The sequence below is a fragment of the Pan troglodytes genome, chromosome 11, assembly GCF_028858775.2.
Source record: "Pan troglodytes isolate AG18354 chromosome 11, NHGRI_mPanTro3-v2.0_pri, whole genome shotgun sequence".
Taxonomy (NCBI): domain Eukaryota; kingdom Metazoa; phylum Chordata; class Mammalia; order Primates; family Hominidae; genus Pan; species Pan troglodytes.
In genome coordinates, this window is record NC_072409.2 from 110551589 (window position 1) to 110575384 (window position 23796).

At 37.7% G+C, this 23796-nt stretch overlaps 2 protein-coding genes across 8 annotated transcripts in view; both read left to right on the forward strand.

The window, feature by feature from the left end:
* The window catches only part of PLGRKT (plasminogen receptor with a C-terminal lysine), a 74994-nt gene extending 64424 nt beyond the window's left edge, over positions 1–10570 (forward strand). Inside the window, exon 6 of the mRNA XM_063788739.1 lies at positions 10506–10570. Within this exon, the coding sequence (XP_063644809.1) occupies positions 10506–10555 (50 nt within the window). The 3' untranslated portion in view covers positions 10556–10570. The remainder of the gene's footprint in view (positions 1–10505) is intronic.
* Positions 10506–23796, forward strand: part of RLN1 (relaxin 1) — a 29445-nt gene continuing 16154 nt past the window's right edge. For 2 of the 7 annotated variants that reach the window (XR_010148459.1, XR_010148460.1), the window contains exons 1-3: positions 11563–11863; positions 12037–12137; positions 15805–15934. Coding sequence is in view for 4 of the 7 variants with exons in the window: in NM_001118912.1 (NP_001112384.1) it covers positions 11653–11863; positions 15805–16151 (558 nt within the window). In the remaining 3 variants the exon portion in view is untranslated. 7 annotated transcript variants of the gene reach the window in all.

Below are 23796 nucleotides of genomic sequence, written 5' to 3' on the forward strand. Positions count from 1 at the left end.
TTTTAAAAAGATAGATATCAAAACTTTAATCTTGATTGAAATATTACAATACGCAGAAGAATACATTTACTAGGTTTAAAAACATGGTAGAAGTTGAGAGATTGATATATCGAGATAGTGGAGTAGGAGATATAAGCCTTCAATCCTCCTCTACACACACACACGCACACACACACACAAACATGGACAGCTATTTCCACAAACCACTATAGCCCTGAGACAGCTCAAGGGCCATTAAAGAATCTGCAGCAGCACAGTAGAGCAAAATAAAATGGAAACTATCCATTTAGAAAGGGTCACCGGTGAGATTTTTATACCTGAGATTCCAGAAGACAGGAACAAAGAAGGAAGACAAATGCTTTTGGTATTAGCCAAATTAACTGTTGTGGTCCCCAGCAGCATTCTCTGCAGAGGACACCAGCATCTTTTGATACTAAGGTACCCAACAGCCATTCTTACCACTCTCAGAGAGGAAGACATAGCTGCACTTCCCTCTGCCACCTCTTTTAACCCTGTGTGCCCCAACTCCCAAGCAGCAGCTGCCTTATGAGTGCCCACACTCTAGAGCTGTGTTCTGTGGCTTAACCGCCCTGAACACATCTTAGACACTGGATCCATTGCTATAGCAAGCTAGTTCACATTCTGGGCTTTAGAGTGACAAGGTCACTCTGAGCATGCCTATGCCCCAGGCTCAACTGCCATAGAGAGCTAGATCTTACCCCAACTCCCAAGTACTATAACTCTATGTACACCTGTGCTGCCATTCTCAGCTCCCCAGCTGTTTCACAAGCATATGTGCAACACATACCATTACCAATACAGCAGTGGGGGTACCTGCCCCCTGGGCACAAGTGCCACTACTGCCTACAGCCCAGAGCTATAGTGCCAGCATGTGTGCCTATGCCTTAGGACTAACCTCTGTGGCTGCTCCATGGATGCCACTCATCAGATACCAGAGCCACCATTACTGCAAAAGGGCCTGAAAGCTGGTCCCAGTGCCAAGAGGGACCTGCCCCAATCTACAACTTCCCTGGCAGGAGGAAAAAGATTGGGAGGACTGTAGCAGCCATTGTCATGAAAACCCTAACAACCCTCACTGCTACTGTGGGCATTCACAGCATTCGCTGCTGAGAATTCTGTAATCTTCAACAACACTGATCTTAGCTGACAGAACTACGTGGCTACTACCAAGGAGCCACACTCCATCCATCCAGAGCCTTTACTCCTCCCTGTTGAGGAAGGCCTTTTCACAGTGAAACTAGCCCAGATGTCTGAAAGAGATAACTGTTTCAACAAATGTGTAGACATCAATGCAATGCAACAAGAAACATGAAAAAACGAAAAGACATATCACTACCAAGAGAACACAATAGTTTTTCAGTTTCTGACCCTAGACAAATGGGAATATATGAACTTTCTAACAAAAAAATCAAAATATTTGTTTTAAGAAAGCTCAGCGAACTTCAATAAAATACAAACAATTCAATGAAATCAGAAAAATAATAAACAAAATGAGAACTTTAATAGAGCAATTGAAATTATTTAAAAACACAAATAGAAATGTGGACCTGAAAAATACAATAAAAAAATGAAAAAGTCAATAGAAAGCATCAACAGGGAGTTGGTTAATCAGAAGAAAGAATCTGTGAACTTGAAGACAGGTACTTGAAAATATACAGTCAGAGGAGTAAAAAGAATGAAAAGGGATAGAGAAAGCCTACAGGATTTATGGGACAGGCTCGTCAAAGCAAATATTCAAATTATAGGAATTTAAGAAAGAGAGACAAAGGGACAGAAAGATTATTTTTAAAATAATAGCTGAAAACGACTGGGTGCAGTGGCTCACACCTGTAATCTCAGCACTTTGGGAGGCCGAGGCCGGCGGATCACGAAGTCAGGAGATCGAGACCATCCTGGCTAACACCGTGAAACCCCGTCTCCAATAAAAATACAAAAAATTAGCCGGGTATGGTGGCAGGCGCCTGAGTCCCAGCTACTAGGGAGGCTGAGGCAGGAGAATGGCGTGAACCCGGCAGGCAGAGCTTGCAGTGAGCCGAGATAGTGCCACTGCAGTCCAGCCCGGGTGAAAGAGCGAGACTCCGTCTCAAAAAAAAAAAAAAAAAAAAGCTGAAAACTTACCAATTGAGTAAAGATATAGATTCCCAGGAGCAAGGTGAAAGGTCTCTAATCAGTTACAATTCAAATAAAATGACATCAAGGCATACTATAATCAAACTATGAAACATCAAAGACAAAGAGAGAATTCTGAAAGCAGCAAAAGGAAAGAATAAAGCACTTATAAGAGAGTCCCAAAGGCTAGCAGAGAATTTCTCAGAAGAGCTCTTTCAGTCCAGGAGAGGGTGGGATGATATTTTCCAAGCGCTAAAGAAAAAATCTGCCTACCAAGAACACTGTACCTGGCAAAGCTGTCCTTCTGAAATGAAGAAAATTAAAGACTTTCCCAGGCAAACAAAAGCTGAGGAAGTTCATCACTACCAGACCTGTCTTTTTTTCTTTTTTTGAAACAGAGTTTCCCTCTGTTGCCCAGGCTAGAGTGCAATGGCATGATCTTGTCTCACTGAAGCCTCCACCTACAGGGTTCCAGCAATTCTCGTGCCTCAACCTCCTAAGTAGCTGGGATTACAGGTATGAACCATCAGACCCAGCCAAGACCTGTCTTATAAGAAATATTAAAGGAAAATTTTCAAGCTGAAAGAGTGCTAAATAGTAACATGAAAACATGAAAGTATAATACTCATTGGTAAAAGTAAGTGCATAGTCATATTTGGAATACTATGATACTGTAAAGGTGATGTGTAAATCACTTATATCTTTAGTATAAAGGTTAAAAGGCAGACCTATCAAAATAATAGCTCAATAATTTGTTAAAGGATACCCAATATAAAAAGATGTAATATGTGACATCAAAAAATAAAAATGGAAGATGGAAGATGGAGTAAAAGTGTGGTTTTTGTATGTGAAGTTAAATTTTTATCAGTTTAATAGTGTTGTAAGATGTTTTATGTGACCCAATTACACCCAAATTTAAATGGATTAAATTTCCTAACTAAAAGACATAATAATATCTTATATATTTCAAAACTTCTAAAAGAGTGTATTTTTTAGAGATAAAATTTTCTTTGTACATTTAAGGTATATAACATGTTATAAGATACATATATTGTCATCCCTTGGTATCTGCTGGGGCTTGGCCCCAGGACTCTGAGGATACCAAAATTCATGGATGCTCAAGTCTCACTGTAGGTCCTGTGGAATCATCAATGCAAAAAAATCAGCCCTCCTTATCTACTGGTCCCACATCCGGCAAATACTATATGCTTGATCTGCAGTTGGTTGAACACATGGATGCAGAGCCCATGGATACGGAACTTATGGATATGGAGGGCCAACTGTATATAGTAAAATGGTTACTATAGTGGAAAAAATCAATATATACATGACCTTGCATAGTTACCCATTTTTCCCTCATGGCAAGAACAACTATAATGTACTCATTTAGCAAAAATCCTGAATACAATACACTATTATTAGTGATAGTCCTCACACTGTACATTAGATCTTTTGGCTTGTCCACCCTACATATTTGCCACTTTGTATTCTCTGACCTGCATCTTCTCATTTCCTCCCCTCACCCCAATGTTGGTGGCCACTGGTTTGTTTTTATTTCTTTGTATCTGACTTTCTTCTTCTTCTTTTTAAAAGATTTCACATGTAAATGAGACCATGCAGTATTTTTCTTTCTGTGTGTGGCTCATTTTACCTAGCGTTAAGTTTCCCCAGATCCGTCCATGTTGTAGCAAATGGCAAGAGCTCCTCCTTTTTGAAGGGTGAGTAATATTCTCTCTCTCACACACATACACACACACACACATGCACACACAGTTTCTTTATCCACTTGCTCATCGGTGGACATCTAGGTGGTTTCCATGTTTTGGGTATTATGAAAACTACTACAATAAATATTGAAGGGCAGATATCTTAACAAGGTGGTGATTTCATTTCCTTTGGATGTATATCCAGAAGATGGGTTGCTGGGTCATATGGCAGTTCTATTTTAATTTTGTTGGGAATCACCATACTGTTTTCCATAATGGCTGCACTAATCTACATTTCTATCAACAGTGTACAAGGTTCTCTTTTCTGTACACCCTTGCCAACACTTATCTCTTATCTTTTTGATAATAGCTATCCTAACAGGTGTGAGGTAGTTCTCACAATGGTTTTGATTTGCATTTCTTTGATGATTAGTGATGCTGAGCACCTTTTCATGTATGTTGGGTATTTTTATGTCAACTTTTATAATATGACTATTCAAGTCCTCTGCCCATTTTTTCAATCAGGTTATATGTTTTATTGCTATGTTGAGTTGTATGAGTTCTTTATAAATCATGGATATTAACTCCTTATCTGAGTTGTATGAGTTCCTTATAAATCTTGAATATTAATCGCTTGGATATGGTTTGCAAATATTTTTTCACAATCTGTAGGTTGCCTCTTCATTTTGTTGAATGTTTCCTATACTGTGCAGAAGCTTTTTAGTCTGATATAGTCCCATTTATTTATTTTTGCTTTAGTAGCTTGAGCTTTTGGTGTGATACCCAATAAATCATTGCCAAGGCCAATATCAAGGAACTTTTCCCCTGTGTTTTCCCCTTTTAGGCGTTTTATGGTTTCAGGTCTATGTTTAGGTGTTTTATCCACCTTGAGCTGATTTTTGTATATGGTATAAGATAAGAATCCAATTTCATTCTTTAGCATTTGGAGATCCAGTTTTCCCAGCACCATTTATTGAAGGAACTATTCTTTTCTCATTGTGTCTTTTTGTGGCCCTTGTCAAAAATTAGTTTATCATATGTGTTTGGATTTATTTCTGGGCTCTTTATTCTGTTCCACTGGTCTATTAGTCTGTTTTTATGCCAGTACCATACTGTTTCAATTATTTTAGCTTTGTAATATAATTTTAAATCAGGATGTGTGATGCTTCCAACTTTCTTCCCTCAGAATTGCTTGGCTATTTAGAAGCTTTTGTGGTTTCATGCAAATTTTAAAACTTTTTGTCTATTTCTATAAGAAGGCTATTGGGATTTTGGTAGGGATTGCATTGAGTCTATATATTGCTTTAAGTAGTGTAGACATTTAAACAATATTAATTATTTCAGTCCATGAGCATGGAGTACCTTTCTATTTGCTTGTGACTCCTTCAATTTCTCTTATCAATGTTATTGCAGTTTTCAGTGTACAGGTATTTCTCCTTTTAGTTAAATTTTTTCTAAGTATTTTATTTTTTAATACTATCATAAATAGGATTGTTTTCATGATTTCTTTTTCAGCTAGGCTGTTATTTGTGCATAGAAATGCCACAGACTTTCACATGTTGTTTTTGTATCTTACAACTTTACTGAATTCATTTAAGTCTAGCAGTTTTTTGGTGAACTGGGGTTTTCTACACATAGGATCATGTCATCTGCAAATAGAAATAATTTTACTTATTCCTTTTCAATCGGGATTCTCTTATTTCTTTGTCTTTTCTAATTGCTCTTGATAGTACTTACAGTACAATGTTGAATAGAAGTGTTGAGAGGGAACCTCCTTGCTTTGTACCAGATCTTAAAAAAAAAGCTTTCAGTTTCACTCCAATAATCATGACATTAACTAGGAGTTTTTCATAAATGGCTTTTGTTATGTTGAATTTCCTTCTATTCCTAAACTGTTGAGTTTTTATCAAGAAAGGATGTTGAGATTTTTATTATATTTAAAATTGACATTGTGATTATATATATTTATAGGGTAAAACTTGATATTTTGATACATATATGATGTATAATGATCAAATAGCATGACTGTCACTTCATATATTTATCATTTCTTTATGGTGAAGACATTCAAAAGTCTCTCTTCTAGGTCTTTTGAAATATATTATATTTTACTATTAACCATCATCACCTTACTGTGCAACAGAATACCAGAACTTATTCCTTCTATCTAATTATAATTTTGTGCTCATTGACCAGCTTCTCCTCATACTCCTGTCCTTCTCCTGTCCCCAGTCTCCAGTAACCACTGTTCTATTCTCTGCTTCTATGATATCAACTTTTTTTTTGATTCCACATGATTGAGATCATGTAGTATTTGTTTTTCTGTGTATAGTTTATTTCACTTAACATGATGTCCTCTATGTCTGTCCATGTTGTTGCAAATGATAGGACTCAATTCTTTTTTAGGGCTAAATAGTATTCATATATATATGAATATGTATATATATATGAATATGTATATATATCACACTTTTTAAACCACCCCTTTTCGGGTTGGATTGATTCTTTATCTTGGCTATTGTGAATAGTGCATCAATAAACATGGGAGTGAAGATGTCTCTTTGACATACTGATTTGCCCTCCTTTGGATATATAACCAATAGTAAGATTACTGAACCATATGGTAGTTCTATTTTTAATTTTTAAGGGACTTCCATAGAGTTTTTCATGCTGGATGTACTTATTTATACTCCTACCAACAGTATGTAAGCATTCACTTTGCTCTGCATCCTCACAAACATTTGTTTTCTTTTATCTTTTTTATTTTAGCCATTCTAACTGGAGTGAGGTGATATCTCATTGTGGTTTTGATTCGCATTTCCCCAATGACGAGTGATGTTGGATTTTTTTTATGTACCTGTTGGTCATTTGAATATCTTTTTTGAGAAATGTCTATTAATGTCTTTTTCTTATTCTTTTTATTTATTAATTTCTTTTTCTTATTCATCAAAAAATATTTTACTGAGTGAAAACTTGGAAGCTTTGTTTTTGAAGAACTGTTATAAAATTCTTTTGTAGATTATAACGACCTTTCATTGAGTAGCAACTTTTATTAAGTGCTAAGAATTGTGCTAAGTGCTTTAGATAAAGTATTTCAATTAACCTTCAACACAATTTTACAGAATTTGATCCAGTTAAGATATATATTTTATAGGTGAGAAACTGAGGTTCAGAGAGATTAAATAAATTACCTAAGGTCATATACCTACTTGAAAAAAAGAAAACAAAGCTGTTGAACTCTGTCCAGTGTTTTTATTCTTGTGTGAAATGACATAATCATGTGTTTTTTTTATGTTAATAGGCTTTTAATTTTAGGACAGTTTTAGATTTACAGAAAAATTATGAAGACAGTACAGAGAATTCTTACATATCTCACACACAGTTCTCCCTACTGTTAACATTAATTAGTAACATTATACTTATATTAGTATAGTACATTTATTACACCTATGAACCAATGTTGATATATTACTATTAACTAAAATCTGTACTTTATTCATATTTCCTTAGTTTTTCCCTAAAGTCCTTTTTCTGTTCAGGATCCCATAGGATACCACACTATATTTGGCGCTCATGTCTCCTTAGGCTCCTCTTGGCTGTGGCAGTTTTCCTTGTTTTTGATGACCTTGATAATTTTTATCTTTTTCTTTTTTAAAAAATTTGATACTACTCTATTTTTTTTATTTCAGTAAGTTTGGGGAAGAGGTGATGTTTGGTTACATGAATAAGTTCTTTAGTGGTGATTTGTGAGATTTTGGAGCACCCGTCACCTGAGCGGTGTACCCGTACCCAGTGTGTAGTCTTTTATCCCTCACCCCCTTCTCACCCTTTCCCCCAAGTCCCCAAAGTCCATTGTATTATTCTTAGGCCTTTGCACCCTCATAGCTTAGCTCCCACTTATGAGTATGAACATATGATGTTTGAGTTTTCATTCCTGAGTTACTTTACTTAGAGTAATGGTCTCCAATTCCAACCAGGTTGCTGTGAATACCATTATTTTGTTCATTTTTATGGCTGCGTTTTATTCCATGGTATATATATATCACATTTTCTTTATCCACTTGTTGACTGATGGGCATTGGGGCTAGTTCCATATGTGGTTAATCTTTTAGTCTGTTCATGTGATATAGCACATTGATTGATTTGTGTATGTTAAACCAGCTGTGCATGCCAGGGATACATTCCCACCTGATAATGACATATAATCTTTCAATGTGTTGTGAATTCGGTTTGCTAATATTTTATTGGGAATGTTTCCATCAATGTTCCTCAGAAATATTGGCCTGTAGGTCTCTTTTCTTGCTGCGTCTTTGTCTGACTTAGGTATCAAGGTAATATTGGCCTTATAAAATGTGTTAAAATGTATTCCCTCTGGCTCTATTTTTTGTAAGGGTTTGAGAAATATTGGCATTAATTCTTCTTTGAAAGTTTGGTGTAATTCAGCTGTAAGGCCATCTGGTCGTGAGCTTTTATTTGTTGAGAGATTTTAAATCACTACTTCCATTTCTTTGTTAATTATCTGTTCAGGCTTTCTACAGCTTCCTGATTCAATGTTGGTAGTTTGTATTTTTCTAGGAATGTATATATCTCCTCTAGATTACCAAATTTTTTGCATATAATTATTCATAACAAACTAGTGTTCGTTATGATCTTTTTTATTTCTGAGGTGTCTGTTCTACTGTCTCCAATTTTATTTTTGATTTTATATATTTGAGTACTCTCTTTTGTTTTCTTAGCCTAGTTAAGGGTTTGTCAGTTTTGCTTACTTAAAACGCTCTTAGGCTGGGTGCAGTGGCTCATGCCTGTAATCCCAGCACTTTGGGAGGCCGAGGAGGGTGGATTACATGAGGTCAGGAGTTTGAGACCAGCCTGTCCAACATGGCAAAGCCTCATCTCTACTAAAAATACAAAAATTAGCCAGACATGGTGTCTCATGCCTGTAATTCCAATTACTCGGGAGGCTGAGGCACAAGAATCGCTTGAACTCATGAGGTGGAGGTTGCAGTGAGCTGAGCTTGTGCCACTGCACTCCAGCCTCGATGATGGAGTGAGACTCTGTCTCAAAAAATAAAAACAAAAAACAACAAAAAAAACTCTTAGTTGTATTGATTTTTCTGTTTCTTTTTTTGATTTTCATTATTTCTTTCCTTCTTCTAAAGTTGGGTTTAGTTTCATCTTTTTCTAGTTCCTTGAGCTGTAATGTTAGGCTACTTATTTGGGATCTTTTCTTCTTTTTTAATGTAGGCATTTATTGTTATTATATAAACTTCCCTTTTAAAACTGCTTTTGCTGCATCCCATAGGTCTTGGTATATTGTGTTTCCAATGTTATTTGTCTCAAGATATTCTGTAATTTCCTTTGTTTTTGTTTCTGTTTTGACACATTTGTTGTTCAAGAGCATTTTGTTTAATTTCCATATATTTTTCCTGTTATTGATTTAAGTTTCATACCATCTTGGTCAGGAACAATATTTGATGTGATTTTGATCTTAAATTTATTATGACTTGTTTTGTGCCCTAACAAATGGTCTATCCGGGAGAATGTGCACTAGAGAAAAATGCGGATTCTGCTGTTGGATAAAATGTTCTGCATGTATCTGTTAGGGCCATTTTGTCTACAGTGCAATTCAGTTTCAATATTTCCTTATTAATTTTCTGTTTATTTGATCTGTATGTTGTTGAGAGTGGAGTATTAAAGTCCTCTATCATTATTGTAGAGGAATCCAGTAGACATGGGTTGGAACCCCAACTCCAGCATGTGACAGCTGTATGCATGGACATATTTGTTGTTTCTCCTTAAAAAGGTTTCCTTTTTGTTTAAAGGACAGGAAATGCCTTTTAGTTGTGCCTGTAAAGACTGTGAATCTTGCATTTGCCTGTGATCCTTAGCAGTAGGGTAAGCCCACATCTGGCATATGTGCTGGCCAAAATTACCCTGAACAACTCTCAATCTGTTTCTTCTTTCTGTAAAATGGAAAAGTGGCCACTGTACTGGACAGTTTTAAGGACTCTATAAAACCATGTAGGCAACATAAAATTTCAAAACATCCCTGGACACTTTGGGAGGCTGAGGCAGGTGGATCACCTGAGGTCAGGAGTTCGAGACCAGCCTATCCAACATGGTGAAACCCAGTCTCCACCAAAAATACAAAAATTAGCTGGGTGTGGTGGTACATGCCTCTAATCCCAGCTACTTGGGAGGCTGAGGCAAGAGAATCGCTTGAATCTGGGAGGTGGAGGTTGCAGTGAGCCGAAATTGCACCATTGCACTCCAGCCTGGGTGACAAGAGCCAAATTCTGTCTCAAAAAAATCACCCAAAAACAAACAAAAAACCCTGGAAATTTACATTTTTAATGAGCAATTAATTTGGAGTACAGCCTAGCACGTGGATTGTTTTTACAAGGACTGTTAACCCACGAAAATATTTTCAAACCTCAGTTTTGAGAGGCCTCTCAAACTGTGTGTTTTAGTGAAAATCCATTTAAAATCATTAATTGCCTCTAACCATCTCATAGCTTTGGTCAGGTATTTTTTGAAGAATTACACATTGCTTGGCATTTGACCAATGTTAAGTGGGCCTACTGAAATCACCAGCAATCTAGAAATTAGAATTACTTGATTCCATAGTTATGTTTGTAACTAAGAGATTGTTATTATTTTATTTCAAAGCTACCATAACGTCCTGCATGTCTCCAGTTTATCTGATGGAGCGGAACTAATCTGAGTATATTATGAACACAAGCAAGTAAGTTATTTTAAAAAATGAACCTATTTGTACTAAAAATTTACAGGTAGAAGGGTCATCTACTAACCATATTATCTAGAACTGTGTGGATCTTTAAAGCGCTAAATTAGATGGTGGTAATAAAAAAAGAATCACCTCTAACCAGGTGCAGCAAACACAAAATACAGTAAACAAATGAACATATCCTTGTGCTGTAATTTGTTATCAAAATATTATTTCTGGGATTGTGGGATATCCACTGCTTTTTTTCCCCTTCTTTCTCTTCTTCTTTTCTCTCTCTCTTTCTCTCTCTCTGTGTGTGTGGTGTGTTCTCCAGTCTCTAGAGACATAGACTAGAATTTTAAATTAAAATATTTAGACAACTAGTTACAATCAAACTTCTCCCACAGGAGTGGAAGGAAAGTCCAATGGAGAAATTGTTTTGTAAATTAAAGACATTACTGCACACGCCTAAAATGATGTTACTGGGGATTTTAATCTTTTTACCTGGATTCAGATTAAAAGTCATCAGTTTTCCCTCTCATCAACAATTTATTTATTCATCCATTATATTTTTATGGATTGATATGCCCAACATTATACTAATTAATCCAATTTATAAGATAATCTACAATCCTATTTAGGTTAGAAGGGTTTTTGGCAAATGTTCACTCTGGAAAACTGGGTTGTAAGAATATTGGCGATCTCAATTTTATTTCTGTGTATGTAAAAAGAAAGGCTTCATATCTAAAATAACTTTACCTAAGTATACAAAGTTGCTTCAGGGTAACAAAAGAGCGAAAAACAAAACTGTAAAAGGGCCAAGGACAGAGGAATGGGCAAATGAAGGAAGGGCGGAGAGGCAGAACAAGAGCTGAAGGAGAAAATTCTGTGGAGGGGTGTGGGAAAGGGGTGGAGCTGGCACCCTTGCCTTAAGAGCTGAGTGATAGCCCATACTAAAGACCGCTTGAGCCGGGTAGGGAAAGCAGCCTAAAGCCCGGGACAGGCACACAGGCCCAGGTCTGTAGGCCACAGCAGCTGCAGTCCTGAAAGGCTGCAACGTCCCGACCTCCAGGAGAGACCAGGCCCAAGATGCCTCGCCTGTTCTTGTTCCACCTGCTAGGAGTCTGTTTACTACTGAACCAATTTTCCAGAGCGGTCGCGGATTCATGGATGGACGAAGTTATTAAATTATGCGGCCGCGAATTAGTTCGCGCGCAGATTGCCATTTGCGGCAAGAGCACCTGGAGCAAAAGGTCTCTGAGCCAGGAAGATGCTCCTCAGACACCTAGACCAGTGGCAGGTGAGAGCTCCCGCCCCCTCCCGGCCTTCCCGCACTTCCCATTGGTTACTCTGGGGCGGCCGCCCAATTGGAACGGCGGCCTGCACGTCCGACTCGAGATCTCATTGGCTGCCACCGCTCAGCTCCTACTCAGCCGTGGCCGGTCCCTAAAGTTTGGGCTTTTCCTTTGCCAGGTGATTTTATTCAAACAGTCTCGCTGGGAATCTCACCGGACGGAGGGAAAGCGCTGAGAACAGGAAGCTGCTTCACCCGAGAGTTCCTTGGTGCCCTTTCCGTAAGGCAGTCAGAGCGACGGGGTGGAAAGGGAGGGGAAGCCTCAGAGGAGGTGACGCTGCCCGGAGACCCGCAGGAGGCCGGGCGCACTCCTGCACCCCACAGGAAAGCCAGGCGGCCAGACAGCGGGCGTGCTGGTGGGGGCACCTGAACAGGGCTTCTCGGATAGAGAGGAAAGGGGACAAACACTGAGGCGGTGCGCTAGTTATCAAGCCTGTTTGCGCGCCTGTAGGACGGGGCAACACTCTGAGGTCTCTGTGAGGGTCCCGTGATGGGAAGACAGGAAGGGCCTTACACTTAATGACTCTCCTAGTCCGGAAGTTGGGCTGTGGCCTTTGCCATTGGAAACGTTCTTTAAAATAAACAAACAGAAAATCCCAAAGGAAAGAGTCTGACCTCCCACTTCTTTGATCTGGGTATTGAAGTTCATCTGTGAGACAGGGGATGGAAGAGAAAGGAAAGGCTTGAATGCCTTTAGGAGAAACTCAAGAGGACCAGAGACAAGGAAAGCAGCAGGCCGTTCAGACCATCATAGCTGAAGACCCTACTGATGCTTTCAAGCATTTGGAAGCTGCAGTGGGTTTGCTTTAAAAGCAAGCTCTTAGAGTTGAGTACAGCTCAATCTGAAATGGCTTTTAAAAATATTTTTGTATTTATAAAGTAGTAGTGGAAACTCATGGGGGTGTATACTAGTCTAAGAAGTGTAACGGATCATATTAAATTCAGAGAAAGTAACCGCAGTTGCAAATACTAAGTGTTTTGTATTAATATGACATGTAATTTATGATAACCCACAGCTAAATTTTATAGGCTATATGCATATACTATATATAAATGACTCTAACAGAAATACATTTACTTCTCTTTTATGAGATTTAAAATATGCTTCTAAAGTTACTTACTTTTCTACATTGTTAGAGTTTGATTTATTTAATGGCAGCTTTTACATGACTTTTGTATAACATTAGTACAAAAATACCACAACGTCTAGGAATTTAGTGATTAAAAGTAGAGAAGACCAGATTGCATTGCATTTGCTTTATTATTCCACATTTTCTGACTATAAAAATAGTAATGCTCATATTAAAGACAAATGTACATTAATGCAGGGTGAAAAATGAGAAGCACTCGTAGATATTAAGGACTTGGAAAAGTATATGTGAATTTTATGAGAAAATGAAATTATATTAAACAAGTAAGTGGAAAGAAATGTTAACATTTGGATAGGTATATGTATATATCTTTTGCATTTTCACTCACCATTATACTTTGAGCAGTTTCTCACATTGTTATTATCCCAAAACATAATTTGAAATTCCTGTGTAGTATTTTTGTCATAAATCTGCCACATAAACTTAAAGATTCTTTGGTGGATATTTAGTTTATTTCTAACTTGTTGCTGAAAATCATTAAGCACATTTGTATATGGATATTTAGCTACACTTTTATTTCTTTAGAAGAGAGATGAGATTTCAAAGTATTTTTAAAGAATTTTCTTTATTGCTATGCAGTATAATTTAACTGAAAGTAACCTAAGAAAACATTGCCTGCATGTGGGGATTAAGATAAATGTTTACCGTTACTAGGTAGGAATCGCTTTGGAAGTACATGTCAGTAATTTGTGATTAATATGAGTTTTCAGACTTATACTGTTAGGTAATTGCTACTTGCTTTCACATTATTACATTGTTAGATAACCATTTTATCTTACAATGTGTGCCAAAATCATATTCACTGCATCCCTTTTAAAAATAAGATACGCTTTAAACCAGAGATCTATTTCAGTAAGATTTGCATCCCAAATACAGTGAATTAAGGGTATTTGTATGAATTCAGACAGAATATTTTCTCTGAGCCTAGGTTCCATAGCTAAAAGTGTTATGGATTATGAAATATTTCAAAACAGGTTTAAAAATATAATTTTAATAAAAGTTCAAAACACACAGCCTATGAATAAACTGAATACGATCTATAACTGTTTTGGCTGATTCATTTAACTGGCTTTAAGTATATAGAAAATTACCATCAGCTTTTTTCAGCATTTAATAAGACTGCAACTACAGGCAGTTTAGGTTGGAGCACAGAGACGTTTTTATGAGGAAATTGAATTAAACTTAGGATGTCTTAATGAGGGAAAATGCCAAAACCTGTCATTTAACCAAAAATGATATAAATTCTCATCTGTCATTTCCAGTTTAGAATGTGGATGAGCGAGAGTGTTAGGGGCAAAGACAAAATACTACAGGTTTTTTGTTTTGTTTTGTTTTGTTTTTTATTCCTCTGTCAAACTCCAACTGTTGAAGTTTGTTGTTGGTAAAAGGAGAACAACTGAGTCTCTTGCCACAAAACTCAGGAAATGATCAGCCCCAGAACTACCGCTGTCTAGGTGAAGGGTCGTGGTTTCCTCTGATCAGCAGGCATCAGTGGTTAACCAGGTGTCTGCCTCCCGCACTTAGATTTACTCCTCTCTTCTCTTTCTTTTCATTATTTCAAGAGTAATGCCTTGGTATTGGATAGTTTTCCTGTCCAAGAAGAAGAGCAGCAAGACCTGATCTGAGTTTACACTATAATTTAAACATTGTCAGTGTTTCTTATTTCTCTGTGAAATAAAACTCTTAAATTGTATAATTAGGATAATTAAGGTTAGGAGAGAGTTTAGCTCACTGTAAGTTTTTTGAGAGCAAGAAACATTTTTAAAAATTTATATCTTTTAACTGGCCGTGCCAGAGACACAAAAACAGGTAATGAATGTTCAACTGAGCTGAATGGGTACAAAGATGGAGGAAGATGTCAGCTGGGTGTCCAGCAGGTTCCCAGCCCAAGTCCCAGCCTTCACATTTGGCCAGCCTGGGTTGCTGTGTAAGAACAGGCCCTTCCTAGGAATCACACAGATCTTGCATAGTGCATGATCTGCAGCCTTGGAACAAACATCAGACAGAAAACATTAGTCAGTACACTTACACCACAGCACATATGAATTTCTTCTTAAATCAGTGATTTTTGGTTAGTGATCTTTTAACCCACTTCTCTCTTTCATATAAAATACTATTGATTTGGAGTAATTCCTCTGGGGAAGACAAATTGTTAAATAGATGGTTAAGGAACATCAGAGATTTCCTTCTCCTGCTGATTAGATCAGAGGTGTCGGAAATGCTGCCTCTTTAACTTTATCCTCCAGGAGTAAATTCCCACCATGAAACATTCAGTAGCTTAAAATAATATCTTTTTCAAGCGTTGTTATTACATCTCATAATATCAGAAATCATAGCTTAGCAATGGAAGAAAACGAGTTAAGTAAGAAGAATCCAAGAAAATGACCACTATCTGTGGCCAAACTGTTTCCAATGACTTACATGACTTCAGAAAGATGACAGAGTAATGTCAGGGAGAGTCAAAAGTACTATGATAAAAGCACTGAGGGGATCATGAAGAGAGACGAGAGAGGACCAATGGGGTAAAGCAGAGCCTTGGTAAAATTATGGTACTTTAAGGTGTCCAACTGTGAGAAAGCTAAGTGTTTAGATATTAGGATGCTTTTGTGTTTCAATGTTTAATTTATATTGAGGCAATGCTTTCTTTTCTTTGTGTATGCAAACATTCACAGTTTTTCTGAATGCTCTTTGACATGAATACGCCTTCATATACACTTTTTTTTTTAAACTTAACAGAAATTGTACCATCCTTCATCAACAAAGATACAGAAACTATAATTATCATGTTGGAATTCATTGCTAATTTGCCACCGGAGCTGAAGGCAGCCCTATCTGAGAGGCAACCATCGTTACCAGAGCTACAACAGTATGTACCTGCATTAAAGGATTCCAATCTTAGCTTTGAAGAATTTAAGAAACTTATTCGCAATAGGCAAAGTGAAGCCGCAGACAGCAATCCTTCAGAATTAAAATACTTAGGCTTGGATACTCATTCTCAAAAAAAGAGACAACCCTACGTGGCACTGTTTGAGAAATGTTGCCTAATTGGTTGTACCAAAAGATCTCTTGCTAACTATTGCTGAGATGAAGCTAATTGTGCACATCTCGTCTAATTTTCACACATAGTCTTGATGACATTTCACTGATGCTTCTGTCAGGTCCCACTAATTATTAGAATATAAGAAACCTTTATTAATGTTTAGATTTTTCATTTGGTGTGTAAGAAAATATTCTTTGTATGATTGTAGTTTCTATAAATGACACTTTCTATGCTGAAGTCTTTTTGTCTTTTTATTAACAGTATAATTGTGTTGATTCTTTTTAATGCTGTTAACTTAAAATTACAATAAAACCTTTGCCTCTTTAACCATACATAATAACAATACAGCACCTAACAACAGTTACATGAAATGGACCAAAATGTTTTTATTGATATTAACTCTTAGATTGGATATACATAAAGCCATACAACTTGAACTTTCCTAATAGATTTCAAAAGGTTTTTGTTTCATATTGAACTACTCATTGCAAACCATCAGTTTGGACACTAAACCAATTTAATTTAGTTGAAGTCATATAAACTCAAGTATTTTTTTTCCTTTTTAATTTCTTTTTTTCCTAGCAGAGTCTGAAGGGAACTCAAGTACTTTTCAGTCTCTGGTTCTGATCTCAGTTCTAGTGTCCATAAAACTTAAGTTACTTTTTAAGGAGAAAAACGTATAGACATAATGTAGGAGAGAACAAACATCCATATCATATATTACAGAAGAAATAGTATAATGAGGGAACATACCTTATGTTCACTTCTTTAGAATTTACTATTTCTATAAGCAAAATTACTGAAATAGTATGAACACTTGTTAGAAAAGTAAATTGACATAGCTATCAACTTGCTATTTTACTGGTTCCATCTATGTATATACACATGCATTTTACCCAGCATTTATAGAAGAAATACAGTTGAATGACAAGTTAATCTCCTCCATCAAATGTCTGTAAATTTGATTTTGTATTCTGAGATTTTGCTGAAGTTGCTTATCAACTTAAGAAGCTTTTGGGCTGAGTCAATGGGGTTTTCTAGAAATAGGACCATGTCATCTGCAAACAAACACAATTTGACCTTTCTTCCTATTCAAATACCCTTTATTTCTTTCTCTTGCCTGACTGACCTGGCTAGAACTTCCAACACTATGTTGAACAGGAGTGGTGAGAGAGGGCATCCTTGTCTTGTGCTGGTTTTCAAGGGGAATGCTTCCAGCTTTTGCCCATTCAGTATGCTATTGGCTGTGGGTTTGTTATAAATGGCTCTTATTATTTTGAAGTGTGTTCCTTCAATACTTAGTTTATTGAGAGTTTTTAACATGAAGCGATGTTGAATTTTATCAAAGGTGTTTTGTGCATCTATTAAGATAATCATATGGTTTTTGTCGTTAGTTCTGTTTGTGCGATGAATCACGTTTATTGATTTGTGTATGTTGTACCAACCTTGCATCCTGGGGATAAAGCCGTCTTGATTGGGGTGGATAAGCTTTTTGATGTGCTGCTGGATTTTGCTTGCCAGTGTTTATTGAGGATTTTTGCATCGATGTTCATCAGGGATATTGGCCTGAAGTTTTCTTTTTTTTGTTGTATCTCTGCCAGGTTTTGGTATCAGGATGATGCTGTCCTCATAGAATGAGTTAGGGAGAGGTCCCTCCTTTTCAGTTGTTTCGAATCATTTCAGAAGAAATGGTACCAGCTCTTCTTTGTACTTCTGGTAGAATTCAGCTGTAAATCCATCAGGACCTGGGCTGTTTTTGGTTAGTAGGCTGTTCATTACTGCCTCAATTTCAGAACTCATTGTCTATTCAGGGATTCAGCTTCTTCCTGGTTCAGTCTTGAGAGGGTGTATGTGTCCAGGAATGTACCCATTTCTTCTAGATTTTCCAGTTTATTTGCATAGAGGTGTTTATAGTATTCTCTGATGGTTGTTTGTATTTCTGTGGGTTCAGTGGTAGTATCCCCCTTATCATTTGGATTGTGTTTATTTGAATCTTCTCCTTTTTCTTCTTTATTGGTGTTGTAGGATGAGGCGGAACCTATGAACAGGCAGAGGCCAGAGAAATGGTATTTCCTTCTCTCATCTTATGTGAAGAAAAGTGCATGAGCGCATTTTCTCATGGGTTGATTTATCTGTAACCATTAATAAGAAGTCCGCCATTTTGTTTTGTAGTCCTCCGCTTCATATGCATCACTAAAATATTTGCTTCCAGGATAGAAGTTTACTCAATAGAGAACATAGAATGAGATTAAATTTTAAGCTTCTGGTTAATACTGTGATCTTGTTTTCTTGTGTTTTAGTAGAAGAATATTATCATTGCCTTTATCCTTACTGTGACGTATGAATCACTTCAAAGTGTACAACATTAAGAATGAGAATCATGGCCGGGCGCGGTGGCTCATGCCTGAAATCTCAGTACTTTGGGAGGCCGAGGCCGGTGGATCACCTGAGGTCAGGAGTTCGAGACCAGCCTGGCTAACATGGTGAAACCCCGTTTCTACTAAAAATACAGAAAATTAGCCAGGAGTGGCGGTGTGCGCCTGTAATCCCAGCTACTCGGGAGGCTGAGGCAGGAGAATCGCTTGAACCTGGGAGTTGCAGTAAGCTGAGATTGCGCCATTGCACTGCAGCTTAGGCATCAAGAGTGAAACACTGTATCACATTAAAAAAAAAAAAAGCACATTCAGTGACCCCTCAACTTGCTCCATAACAAAGCATCAAGTATTGGTGAAATAAATTGTTCCAATCTGCTGTCTGTTTAAAATTATCCAATGCCACCTTCCATGTGTTACATTGAGACCAATAATGATGTAAATTCAACAAAATAAACCTTATTTCTAGCCAGGCTTCCAGCACCAATTATCCAGGGGACAATACTATTTTTTCTGCTAGGGTTTGGTCTGTCCTATAAATTTCTTTATTCAATTTTTAAAAATCTTTTATTGATTAGATTTTTTATTGAAAAAGTAATACATGCACTTCATACAGAAAGCTTCAGAGTACAAAAGCGTATAAAAATGAAAGCCAGTCTACTTCTGCACATACAAACATATGTACATATATGCATCTTTCCTTATAAAAAAGGGAGTACACCTGCACACCACTGTGAGTCTTACTTTTAAAAATTTCAACAAATTAAATTGGGAAATAATTTCATTTCCACACATGTAGATCAGTTTTGTTTTTTTAATTGACTTAATCTTATTTCAATATATGAATATACACTAAATTTTTTATCCTATCTCTTATAATAGACATTTGCCTTCATCCCATTTTTTTCATTAACGCAAATAATACTACAATGGACACCCTTATACTTGTATACATTTGCATACTGTGCAAGTATTTTCATAATACACATTTCTAGAATGGGAATTACTTAGTCAAGGATAAATACATTTTTCATATTAATAGATACTGCAAAATTGTGCCCTCCAAAGAGGTCGCACCAGTTTATTTATTTATTTTTCTTTGTTTATTATACTTTAAGTTCTAGGGTACATGTGCACAACGTGCAGGTTTCTTACACAGGTATATATGTGCCATGTTGGTTTGCTGCACCCATCAACTCATCATTTGTATTAGGTATTTCTCCTAATGCTATCCCTCCCACAGTCCCCCACCCCCCAGAGGCCCCTGTGTGTGATGTTCCCCACCCTGTGTCCATGTGTTCTCATTGTTCAATTCCCACCTATGGGTGAGAACATGCAGTGTTTGGTTTTCTGTTCTTGTGAGAGTTTGCTTAGAATGATGGTTTCCAACTTCATCCATGTCCTTGCAAAGGACATGAACTCATCCTTTTTTATGGCTGCATAGTATTCCATGGTGTATATGTGCCACGTTTTCTTAATCCAGTCTATCATTGATGGACATTTGGGTTGGTCTTTGCTATTGTGAATAGTGCCACAATAAACATATGTGTGCATGTGTCTTTATAGTAGCATGATTTATTGAGGATTTTCTCATCGATGTTCATCAGGGTATTGGCCTAAAATCTCTTTTTTTATTGTGTCTCTACCAGGCTTTCAGGATGATGCTAGCCCCATAAAATGAGTTAGGGAGGATTCCCTCTTTTTCTATTGATGGAAATAGTTTCAGAAGGAATGGTACCAGCTCCTTTTTGTACTTCTGGTAGAATTTGGCTGTGAATCCATCTGGTCCTGGACATTTTTTGGTTGGTAGGCTATTAATTATTGCCTCAATTTCAGAACCTGTTATTGGTCTATTCAGAGATTCAACTTCTTCCTGGTTTAGTCTTGGGAGGGTATACATGTCCAGGAATTTATCCATTTCTTCTAGATTTTCTAGTTTATTTGCGTAGAGGTGTTCATAGTATTCTCTGATGGTAGTTTGTATTTCTGTGGGATCAGTGGTGATATCCCCTTTATCATTTTTCATTGCATCTCTTTGATTCTTCTCTCTTTTCTTCTTAATTAGTGTTGCTAGTGGTCTATCTATTTTGTTGATCTTTTCAAAAAACCAGCTCCTGGATTCATTGATTTTTTGAAGGTTTTTTTTTTTTTTTTGTCTCTCTATCTCCTTCAGTTCTGCTCTGATCTTAGTTATTTCTTGCCTTCTGCTAGCTAGCTTTTGAATTTGTTTGCTCTTGCCTCTCTAATTCTTCTTCTTTTTTCTTTTCTTTTTTTTTTTTTTTTGAGATGGAGTCTTGCTCTGTCGCCCAGGCTGGAGTGCAGTGGTGTGATCTTGGCTCACTGCAAGCTCTGCCTCGCCAGTTCATGCCATTCTCCCGCCTCAGCCTCCAGAGTAGCTGGGACTACAGGCCCCCGCCACCATGCCTGGCTAATTTTTTGTATTTTTAGTAGAGATGGGGTTTCACTGTGTCAGGCAGGATGGTCTCGATCTCCTGACTTCGTGATCTGCCCGCCTCGGCCTCCCAAAGGGCTGGGATGACAGGCGTGAGCCACCACACCCGGCCTCTCTAATTCTTTTAATTGTGATGTTAGAGTGTCAATTTTAGATCCCTCCTGCTTTCTTTTATGGGCATTTAGTGCTATAAATTTTCTTCTACACACTGCTTTAAAATGTCCCAGAGATTCTGGTACATTGTGTCTTTGTTCTCATTGGTTTCAAAGAACTTCTTTATTTATGCCTTCATTTCGTTACTTACCCAGTAGTCATTCAGGAGCAGGTTGTTCAGTTTCCATGTAGTTGTGCAGTTTTGAGTGAGTTTCTTAATCCTGAGTTCTAATTTGATTGCACTGTGGTCTGAGAGACAGTTTGTTGTGATATCTGTTCTTTTGCATTTGCTGAGGAGTGTTTTACTACAAATTATGTGGTCAATTTTATAATAAATGCAATGAGGTGCTGAGAAGAATGTATATTCTGTTGATTTGGGGTGTAGAATTTTGTAGATGTCTATTAGGTCTGCTTGGTGCAGAGCTGAGTTCAAGTCCTGGATATCCTTGTTAACCTTCTGTCTCATTGATCTGTCTATTATTGACAGTGGGGTGTTAAAGTCTCCCATTATTATTGTGTGGGAGTCTAAGTCTCTTTATATGTCTCTAAGGACTTGTTTTATGAATCTGGGTGCTCCTGTATTGGGTACATGTATATTTAGGATAGTGAGCTCTTCTTGGTGAATTGATCCCTTTACCATTATGTAGTGGCCTTCTTTGTCTCTTTTGATCTTTGTTGGTTTAAAGTCTGTTTTATCAGAGACTAGGATTGCAACTCCTGCATTTTTTTTTTTTTTTTTTTTTTTTGCTCTCCATTTCCTTGGTAGATCTTCCTCCATCCCTTTGTTTTGAGCCTATGTGTGTCTTTGCACATGAGATGGGTCTCCTGAATACAGCACACCAAGGGGTCTTGACTCTTTATCCAGTTCGCCAGTCTGTCTCTTTTAGTTGGGGTATTTAGCTCATTTACATTTAAGGTTAATATTGTTATGTTTAAATTTGATCCCATCATTATGATGTTAGCTGGTTATTTTGCCTGTTAATTGATGCAGTTTCTTCATAGCGTTGATGGTCTTTACCATTTGGCACGTTTTTGCAGTGGCTGGTACTGGTTGTTCCTTTCCATGTTTAGTGCTTCCTTCAGGAAATCTTGTAAGGCAGCCCTGATGGTGACAAAATCTCTCAGCATTTTCTTGTCTGTAAAGGATTTTATTTCTCCTTCACTTATGAAGCTTAGTTTGGCTGGATATGAGATTCTGATTGTTGAAAATTCTATCTGATGGTTGAAAATTCTTTTCTTTAAGAATGTTGAATATTGGCCCCCACTCTCCTCTGGCTTGTAGGGTTTCTGCCGAGAGATCCGCTGTTAGTCTGATGGGCTTCCCTTTGTTGGTAACCTGACCTTTCTCTCCGGCTGCCCTTAACATTTTTTCCTTCATTTCAACCTTGGTGAATCTGACAATTATGTGTCTTGGGGTTGCTCTTCTCGAGGAGTATCTTTGTGGTGGTCTCTGTATTTCCTGAATTTGAATGTTGGCCTGCCTTGCTAGATTGGGGAAGTTCTCGTGGATAATATCCTGAAGAGTGTTTTCTAACTTGGTTCCATTCTCCCCGTCGCTTCCAGTACACCAATCTAACGTATATTTGTTCTTTTCACGTAGTCCCATATTTCTTGGAGGCTTTGTTCATTTCTTTTCACTCTTTTTTCTCTAATCTTGTCTTCTCGCTTTATTTCATTAATTTGATCTTCAATCACTGATATCCTTTCTTCCACTTGATCGAATCAGCAATTGAAGCTTGTGCATGCGTCACGAAGTTCTCATGGCATGGTTTTCAGCTCCATCAGGTCATTTAAGATCTTCTCTACACTGTTTATTCTAGTTAGCCACTCGTCTAACTTTTTTTCAAGGTTTTTAACTTACTTGGGATGGGTTAGAACATGCTCCTTTCGCTCGGAGAAGTTCGTTATTACCAACCTTCTGAAGCCTACTTCTATCAACTTGTCAAACTCATTCTCTGTCCAGTTTTGTTCCCTTGCTGCTGAGAAGGTGTGATCCTTTGGAGAAGTGGCGCTCTGTTTTTTGGAATTTTCAGCTTTTCTGCTCTGGTTTCTCCCTATCTTTGCGGTTTTATATACTTTTGGTCTTTGATGTTGGTGACCTACAAATGGGGTTTCGGTGTGGATGTCCTTTTTGTTGATGTTGATGCTATTCATTTCTGTTTATTAGTTTTCCTTCTAACAGTCAGACCCCTCAGCTGCAGGTGTGTTGGAGTTTGCCGGAAGTCCACTCTAGAACCTATTTGCCTGGGTATCACCAGCGGAGGCTACAGAATAGCACGTATTACTGCCTGATCTTTCCTCTGGAAGCTTCATCCCAGAGGGGCACCTGCCTGTTTGAAGTGTCTGTCACCCCCTCCTGGGAGGTGTTTCCCAGTCAGGCTACACAGGGGTCAGGGACCTGCTTGAGGAGGCAGTCTGTCCATTCTCAAAGCTCGAATGCCATGCTGAGAGAACCACTGCTCTCTTTAGAGTTGTCAGACAGGGACGTTTAAGTCTGCAGAAGTTGTCTGCTGCCTTTTGTTCTACTATGCCCTGCCACTAGAGGTGGAGTCTACAAAGGCTGGTGTGCCTTGTTGAGCTGCGGTGGACTCCACCCAGTTTGTGCTTCCTAGCCTCTTTGTTTACACTGTGAGCTACTCAAGCCTCAGCAATGGTGGATGCCTCTCCCCCAATCAAGCTGCAGCGTGGCCGGTCGATCTCAGACTGCTGCG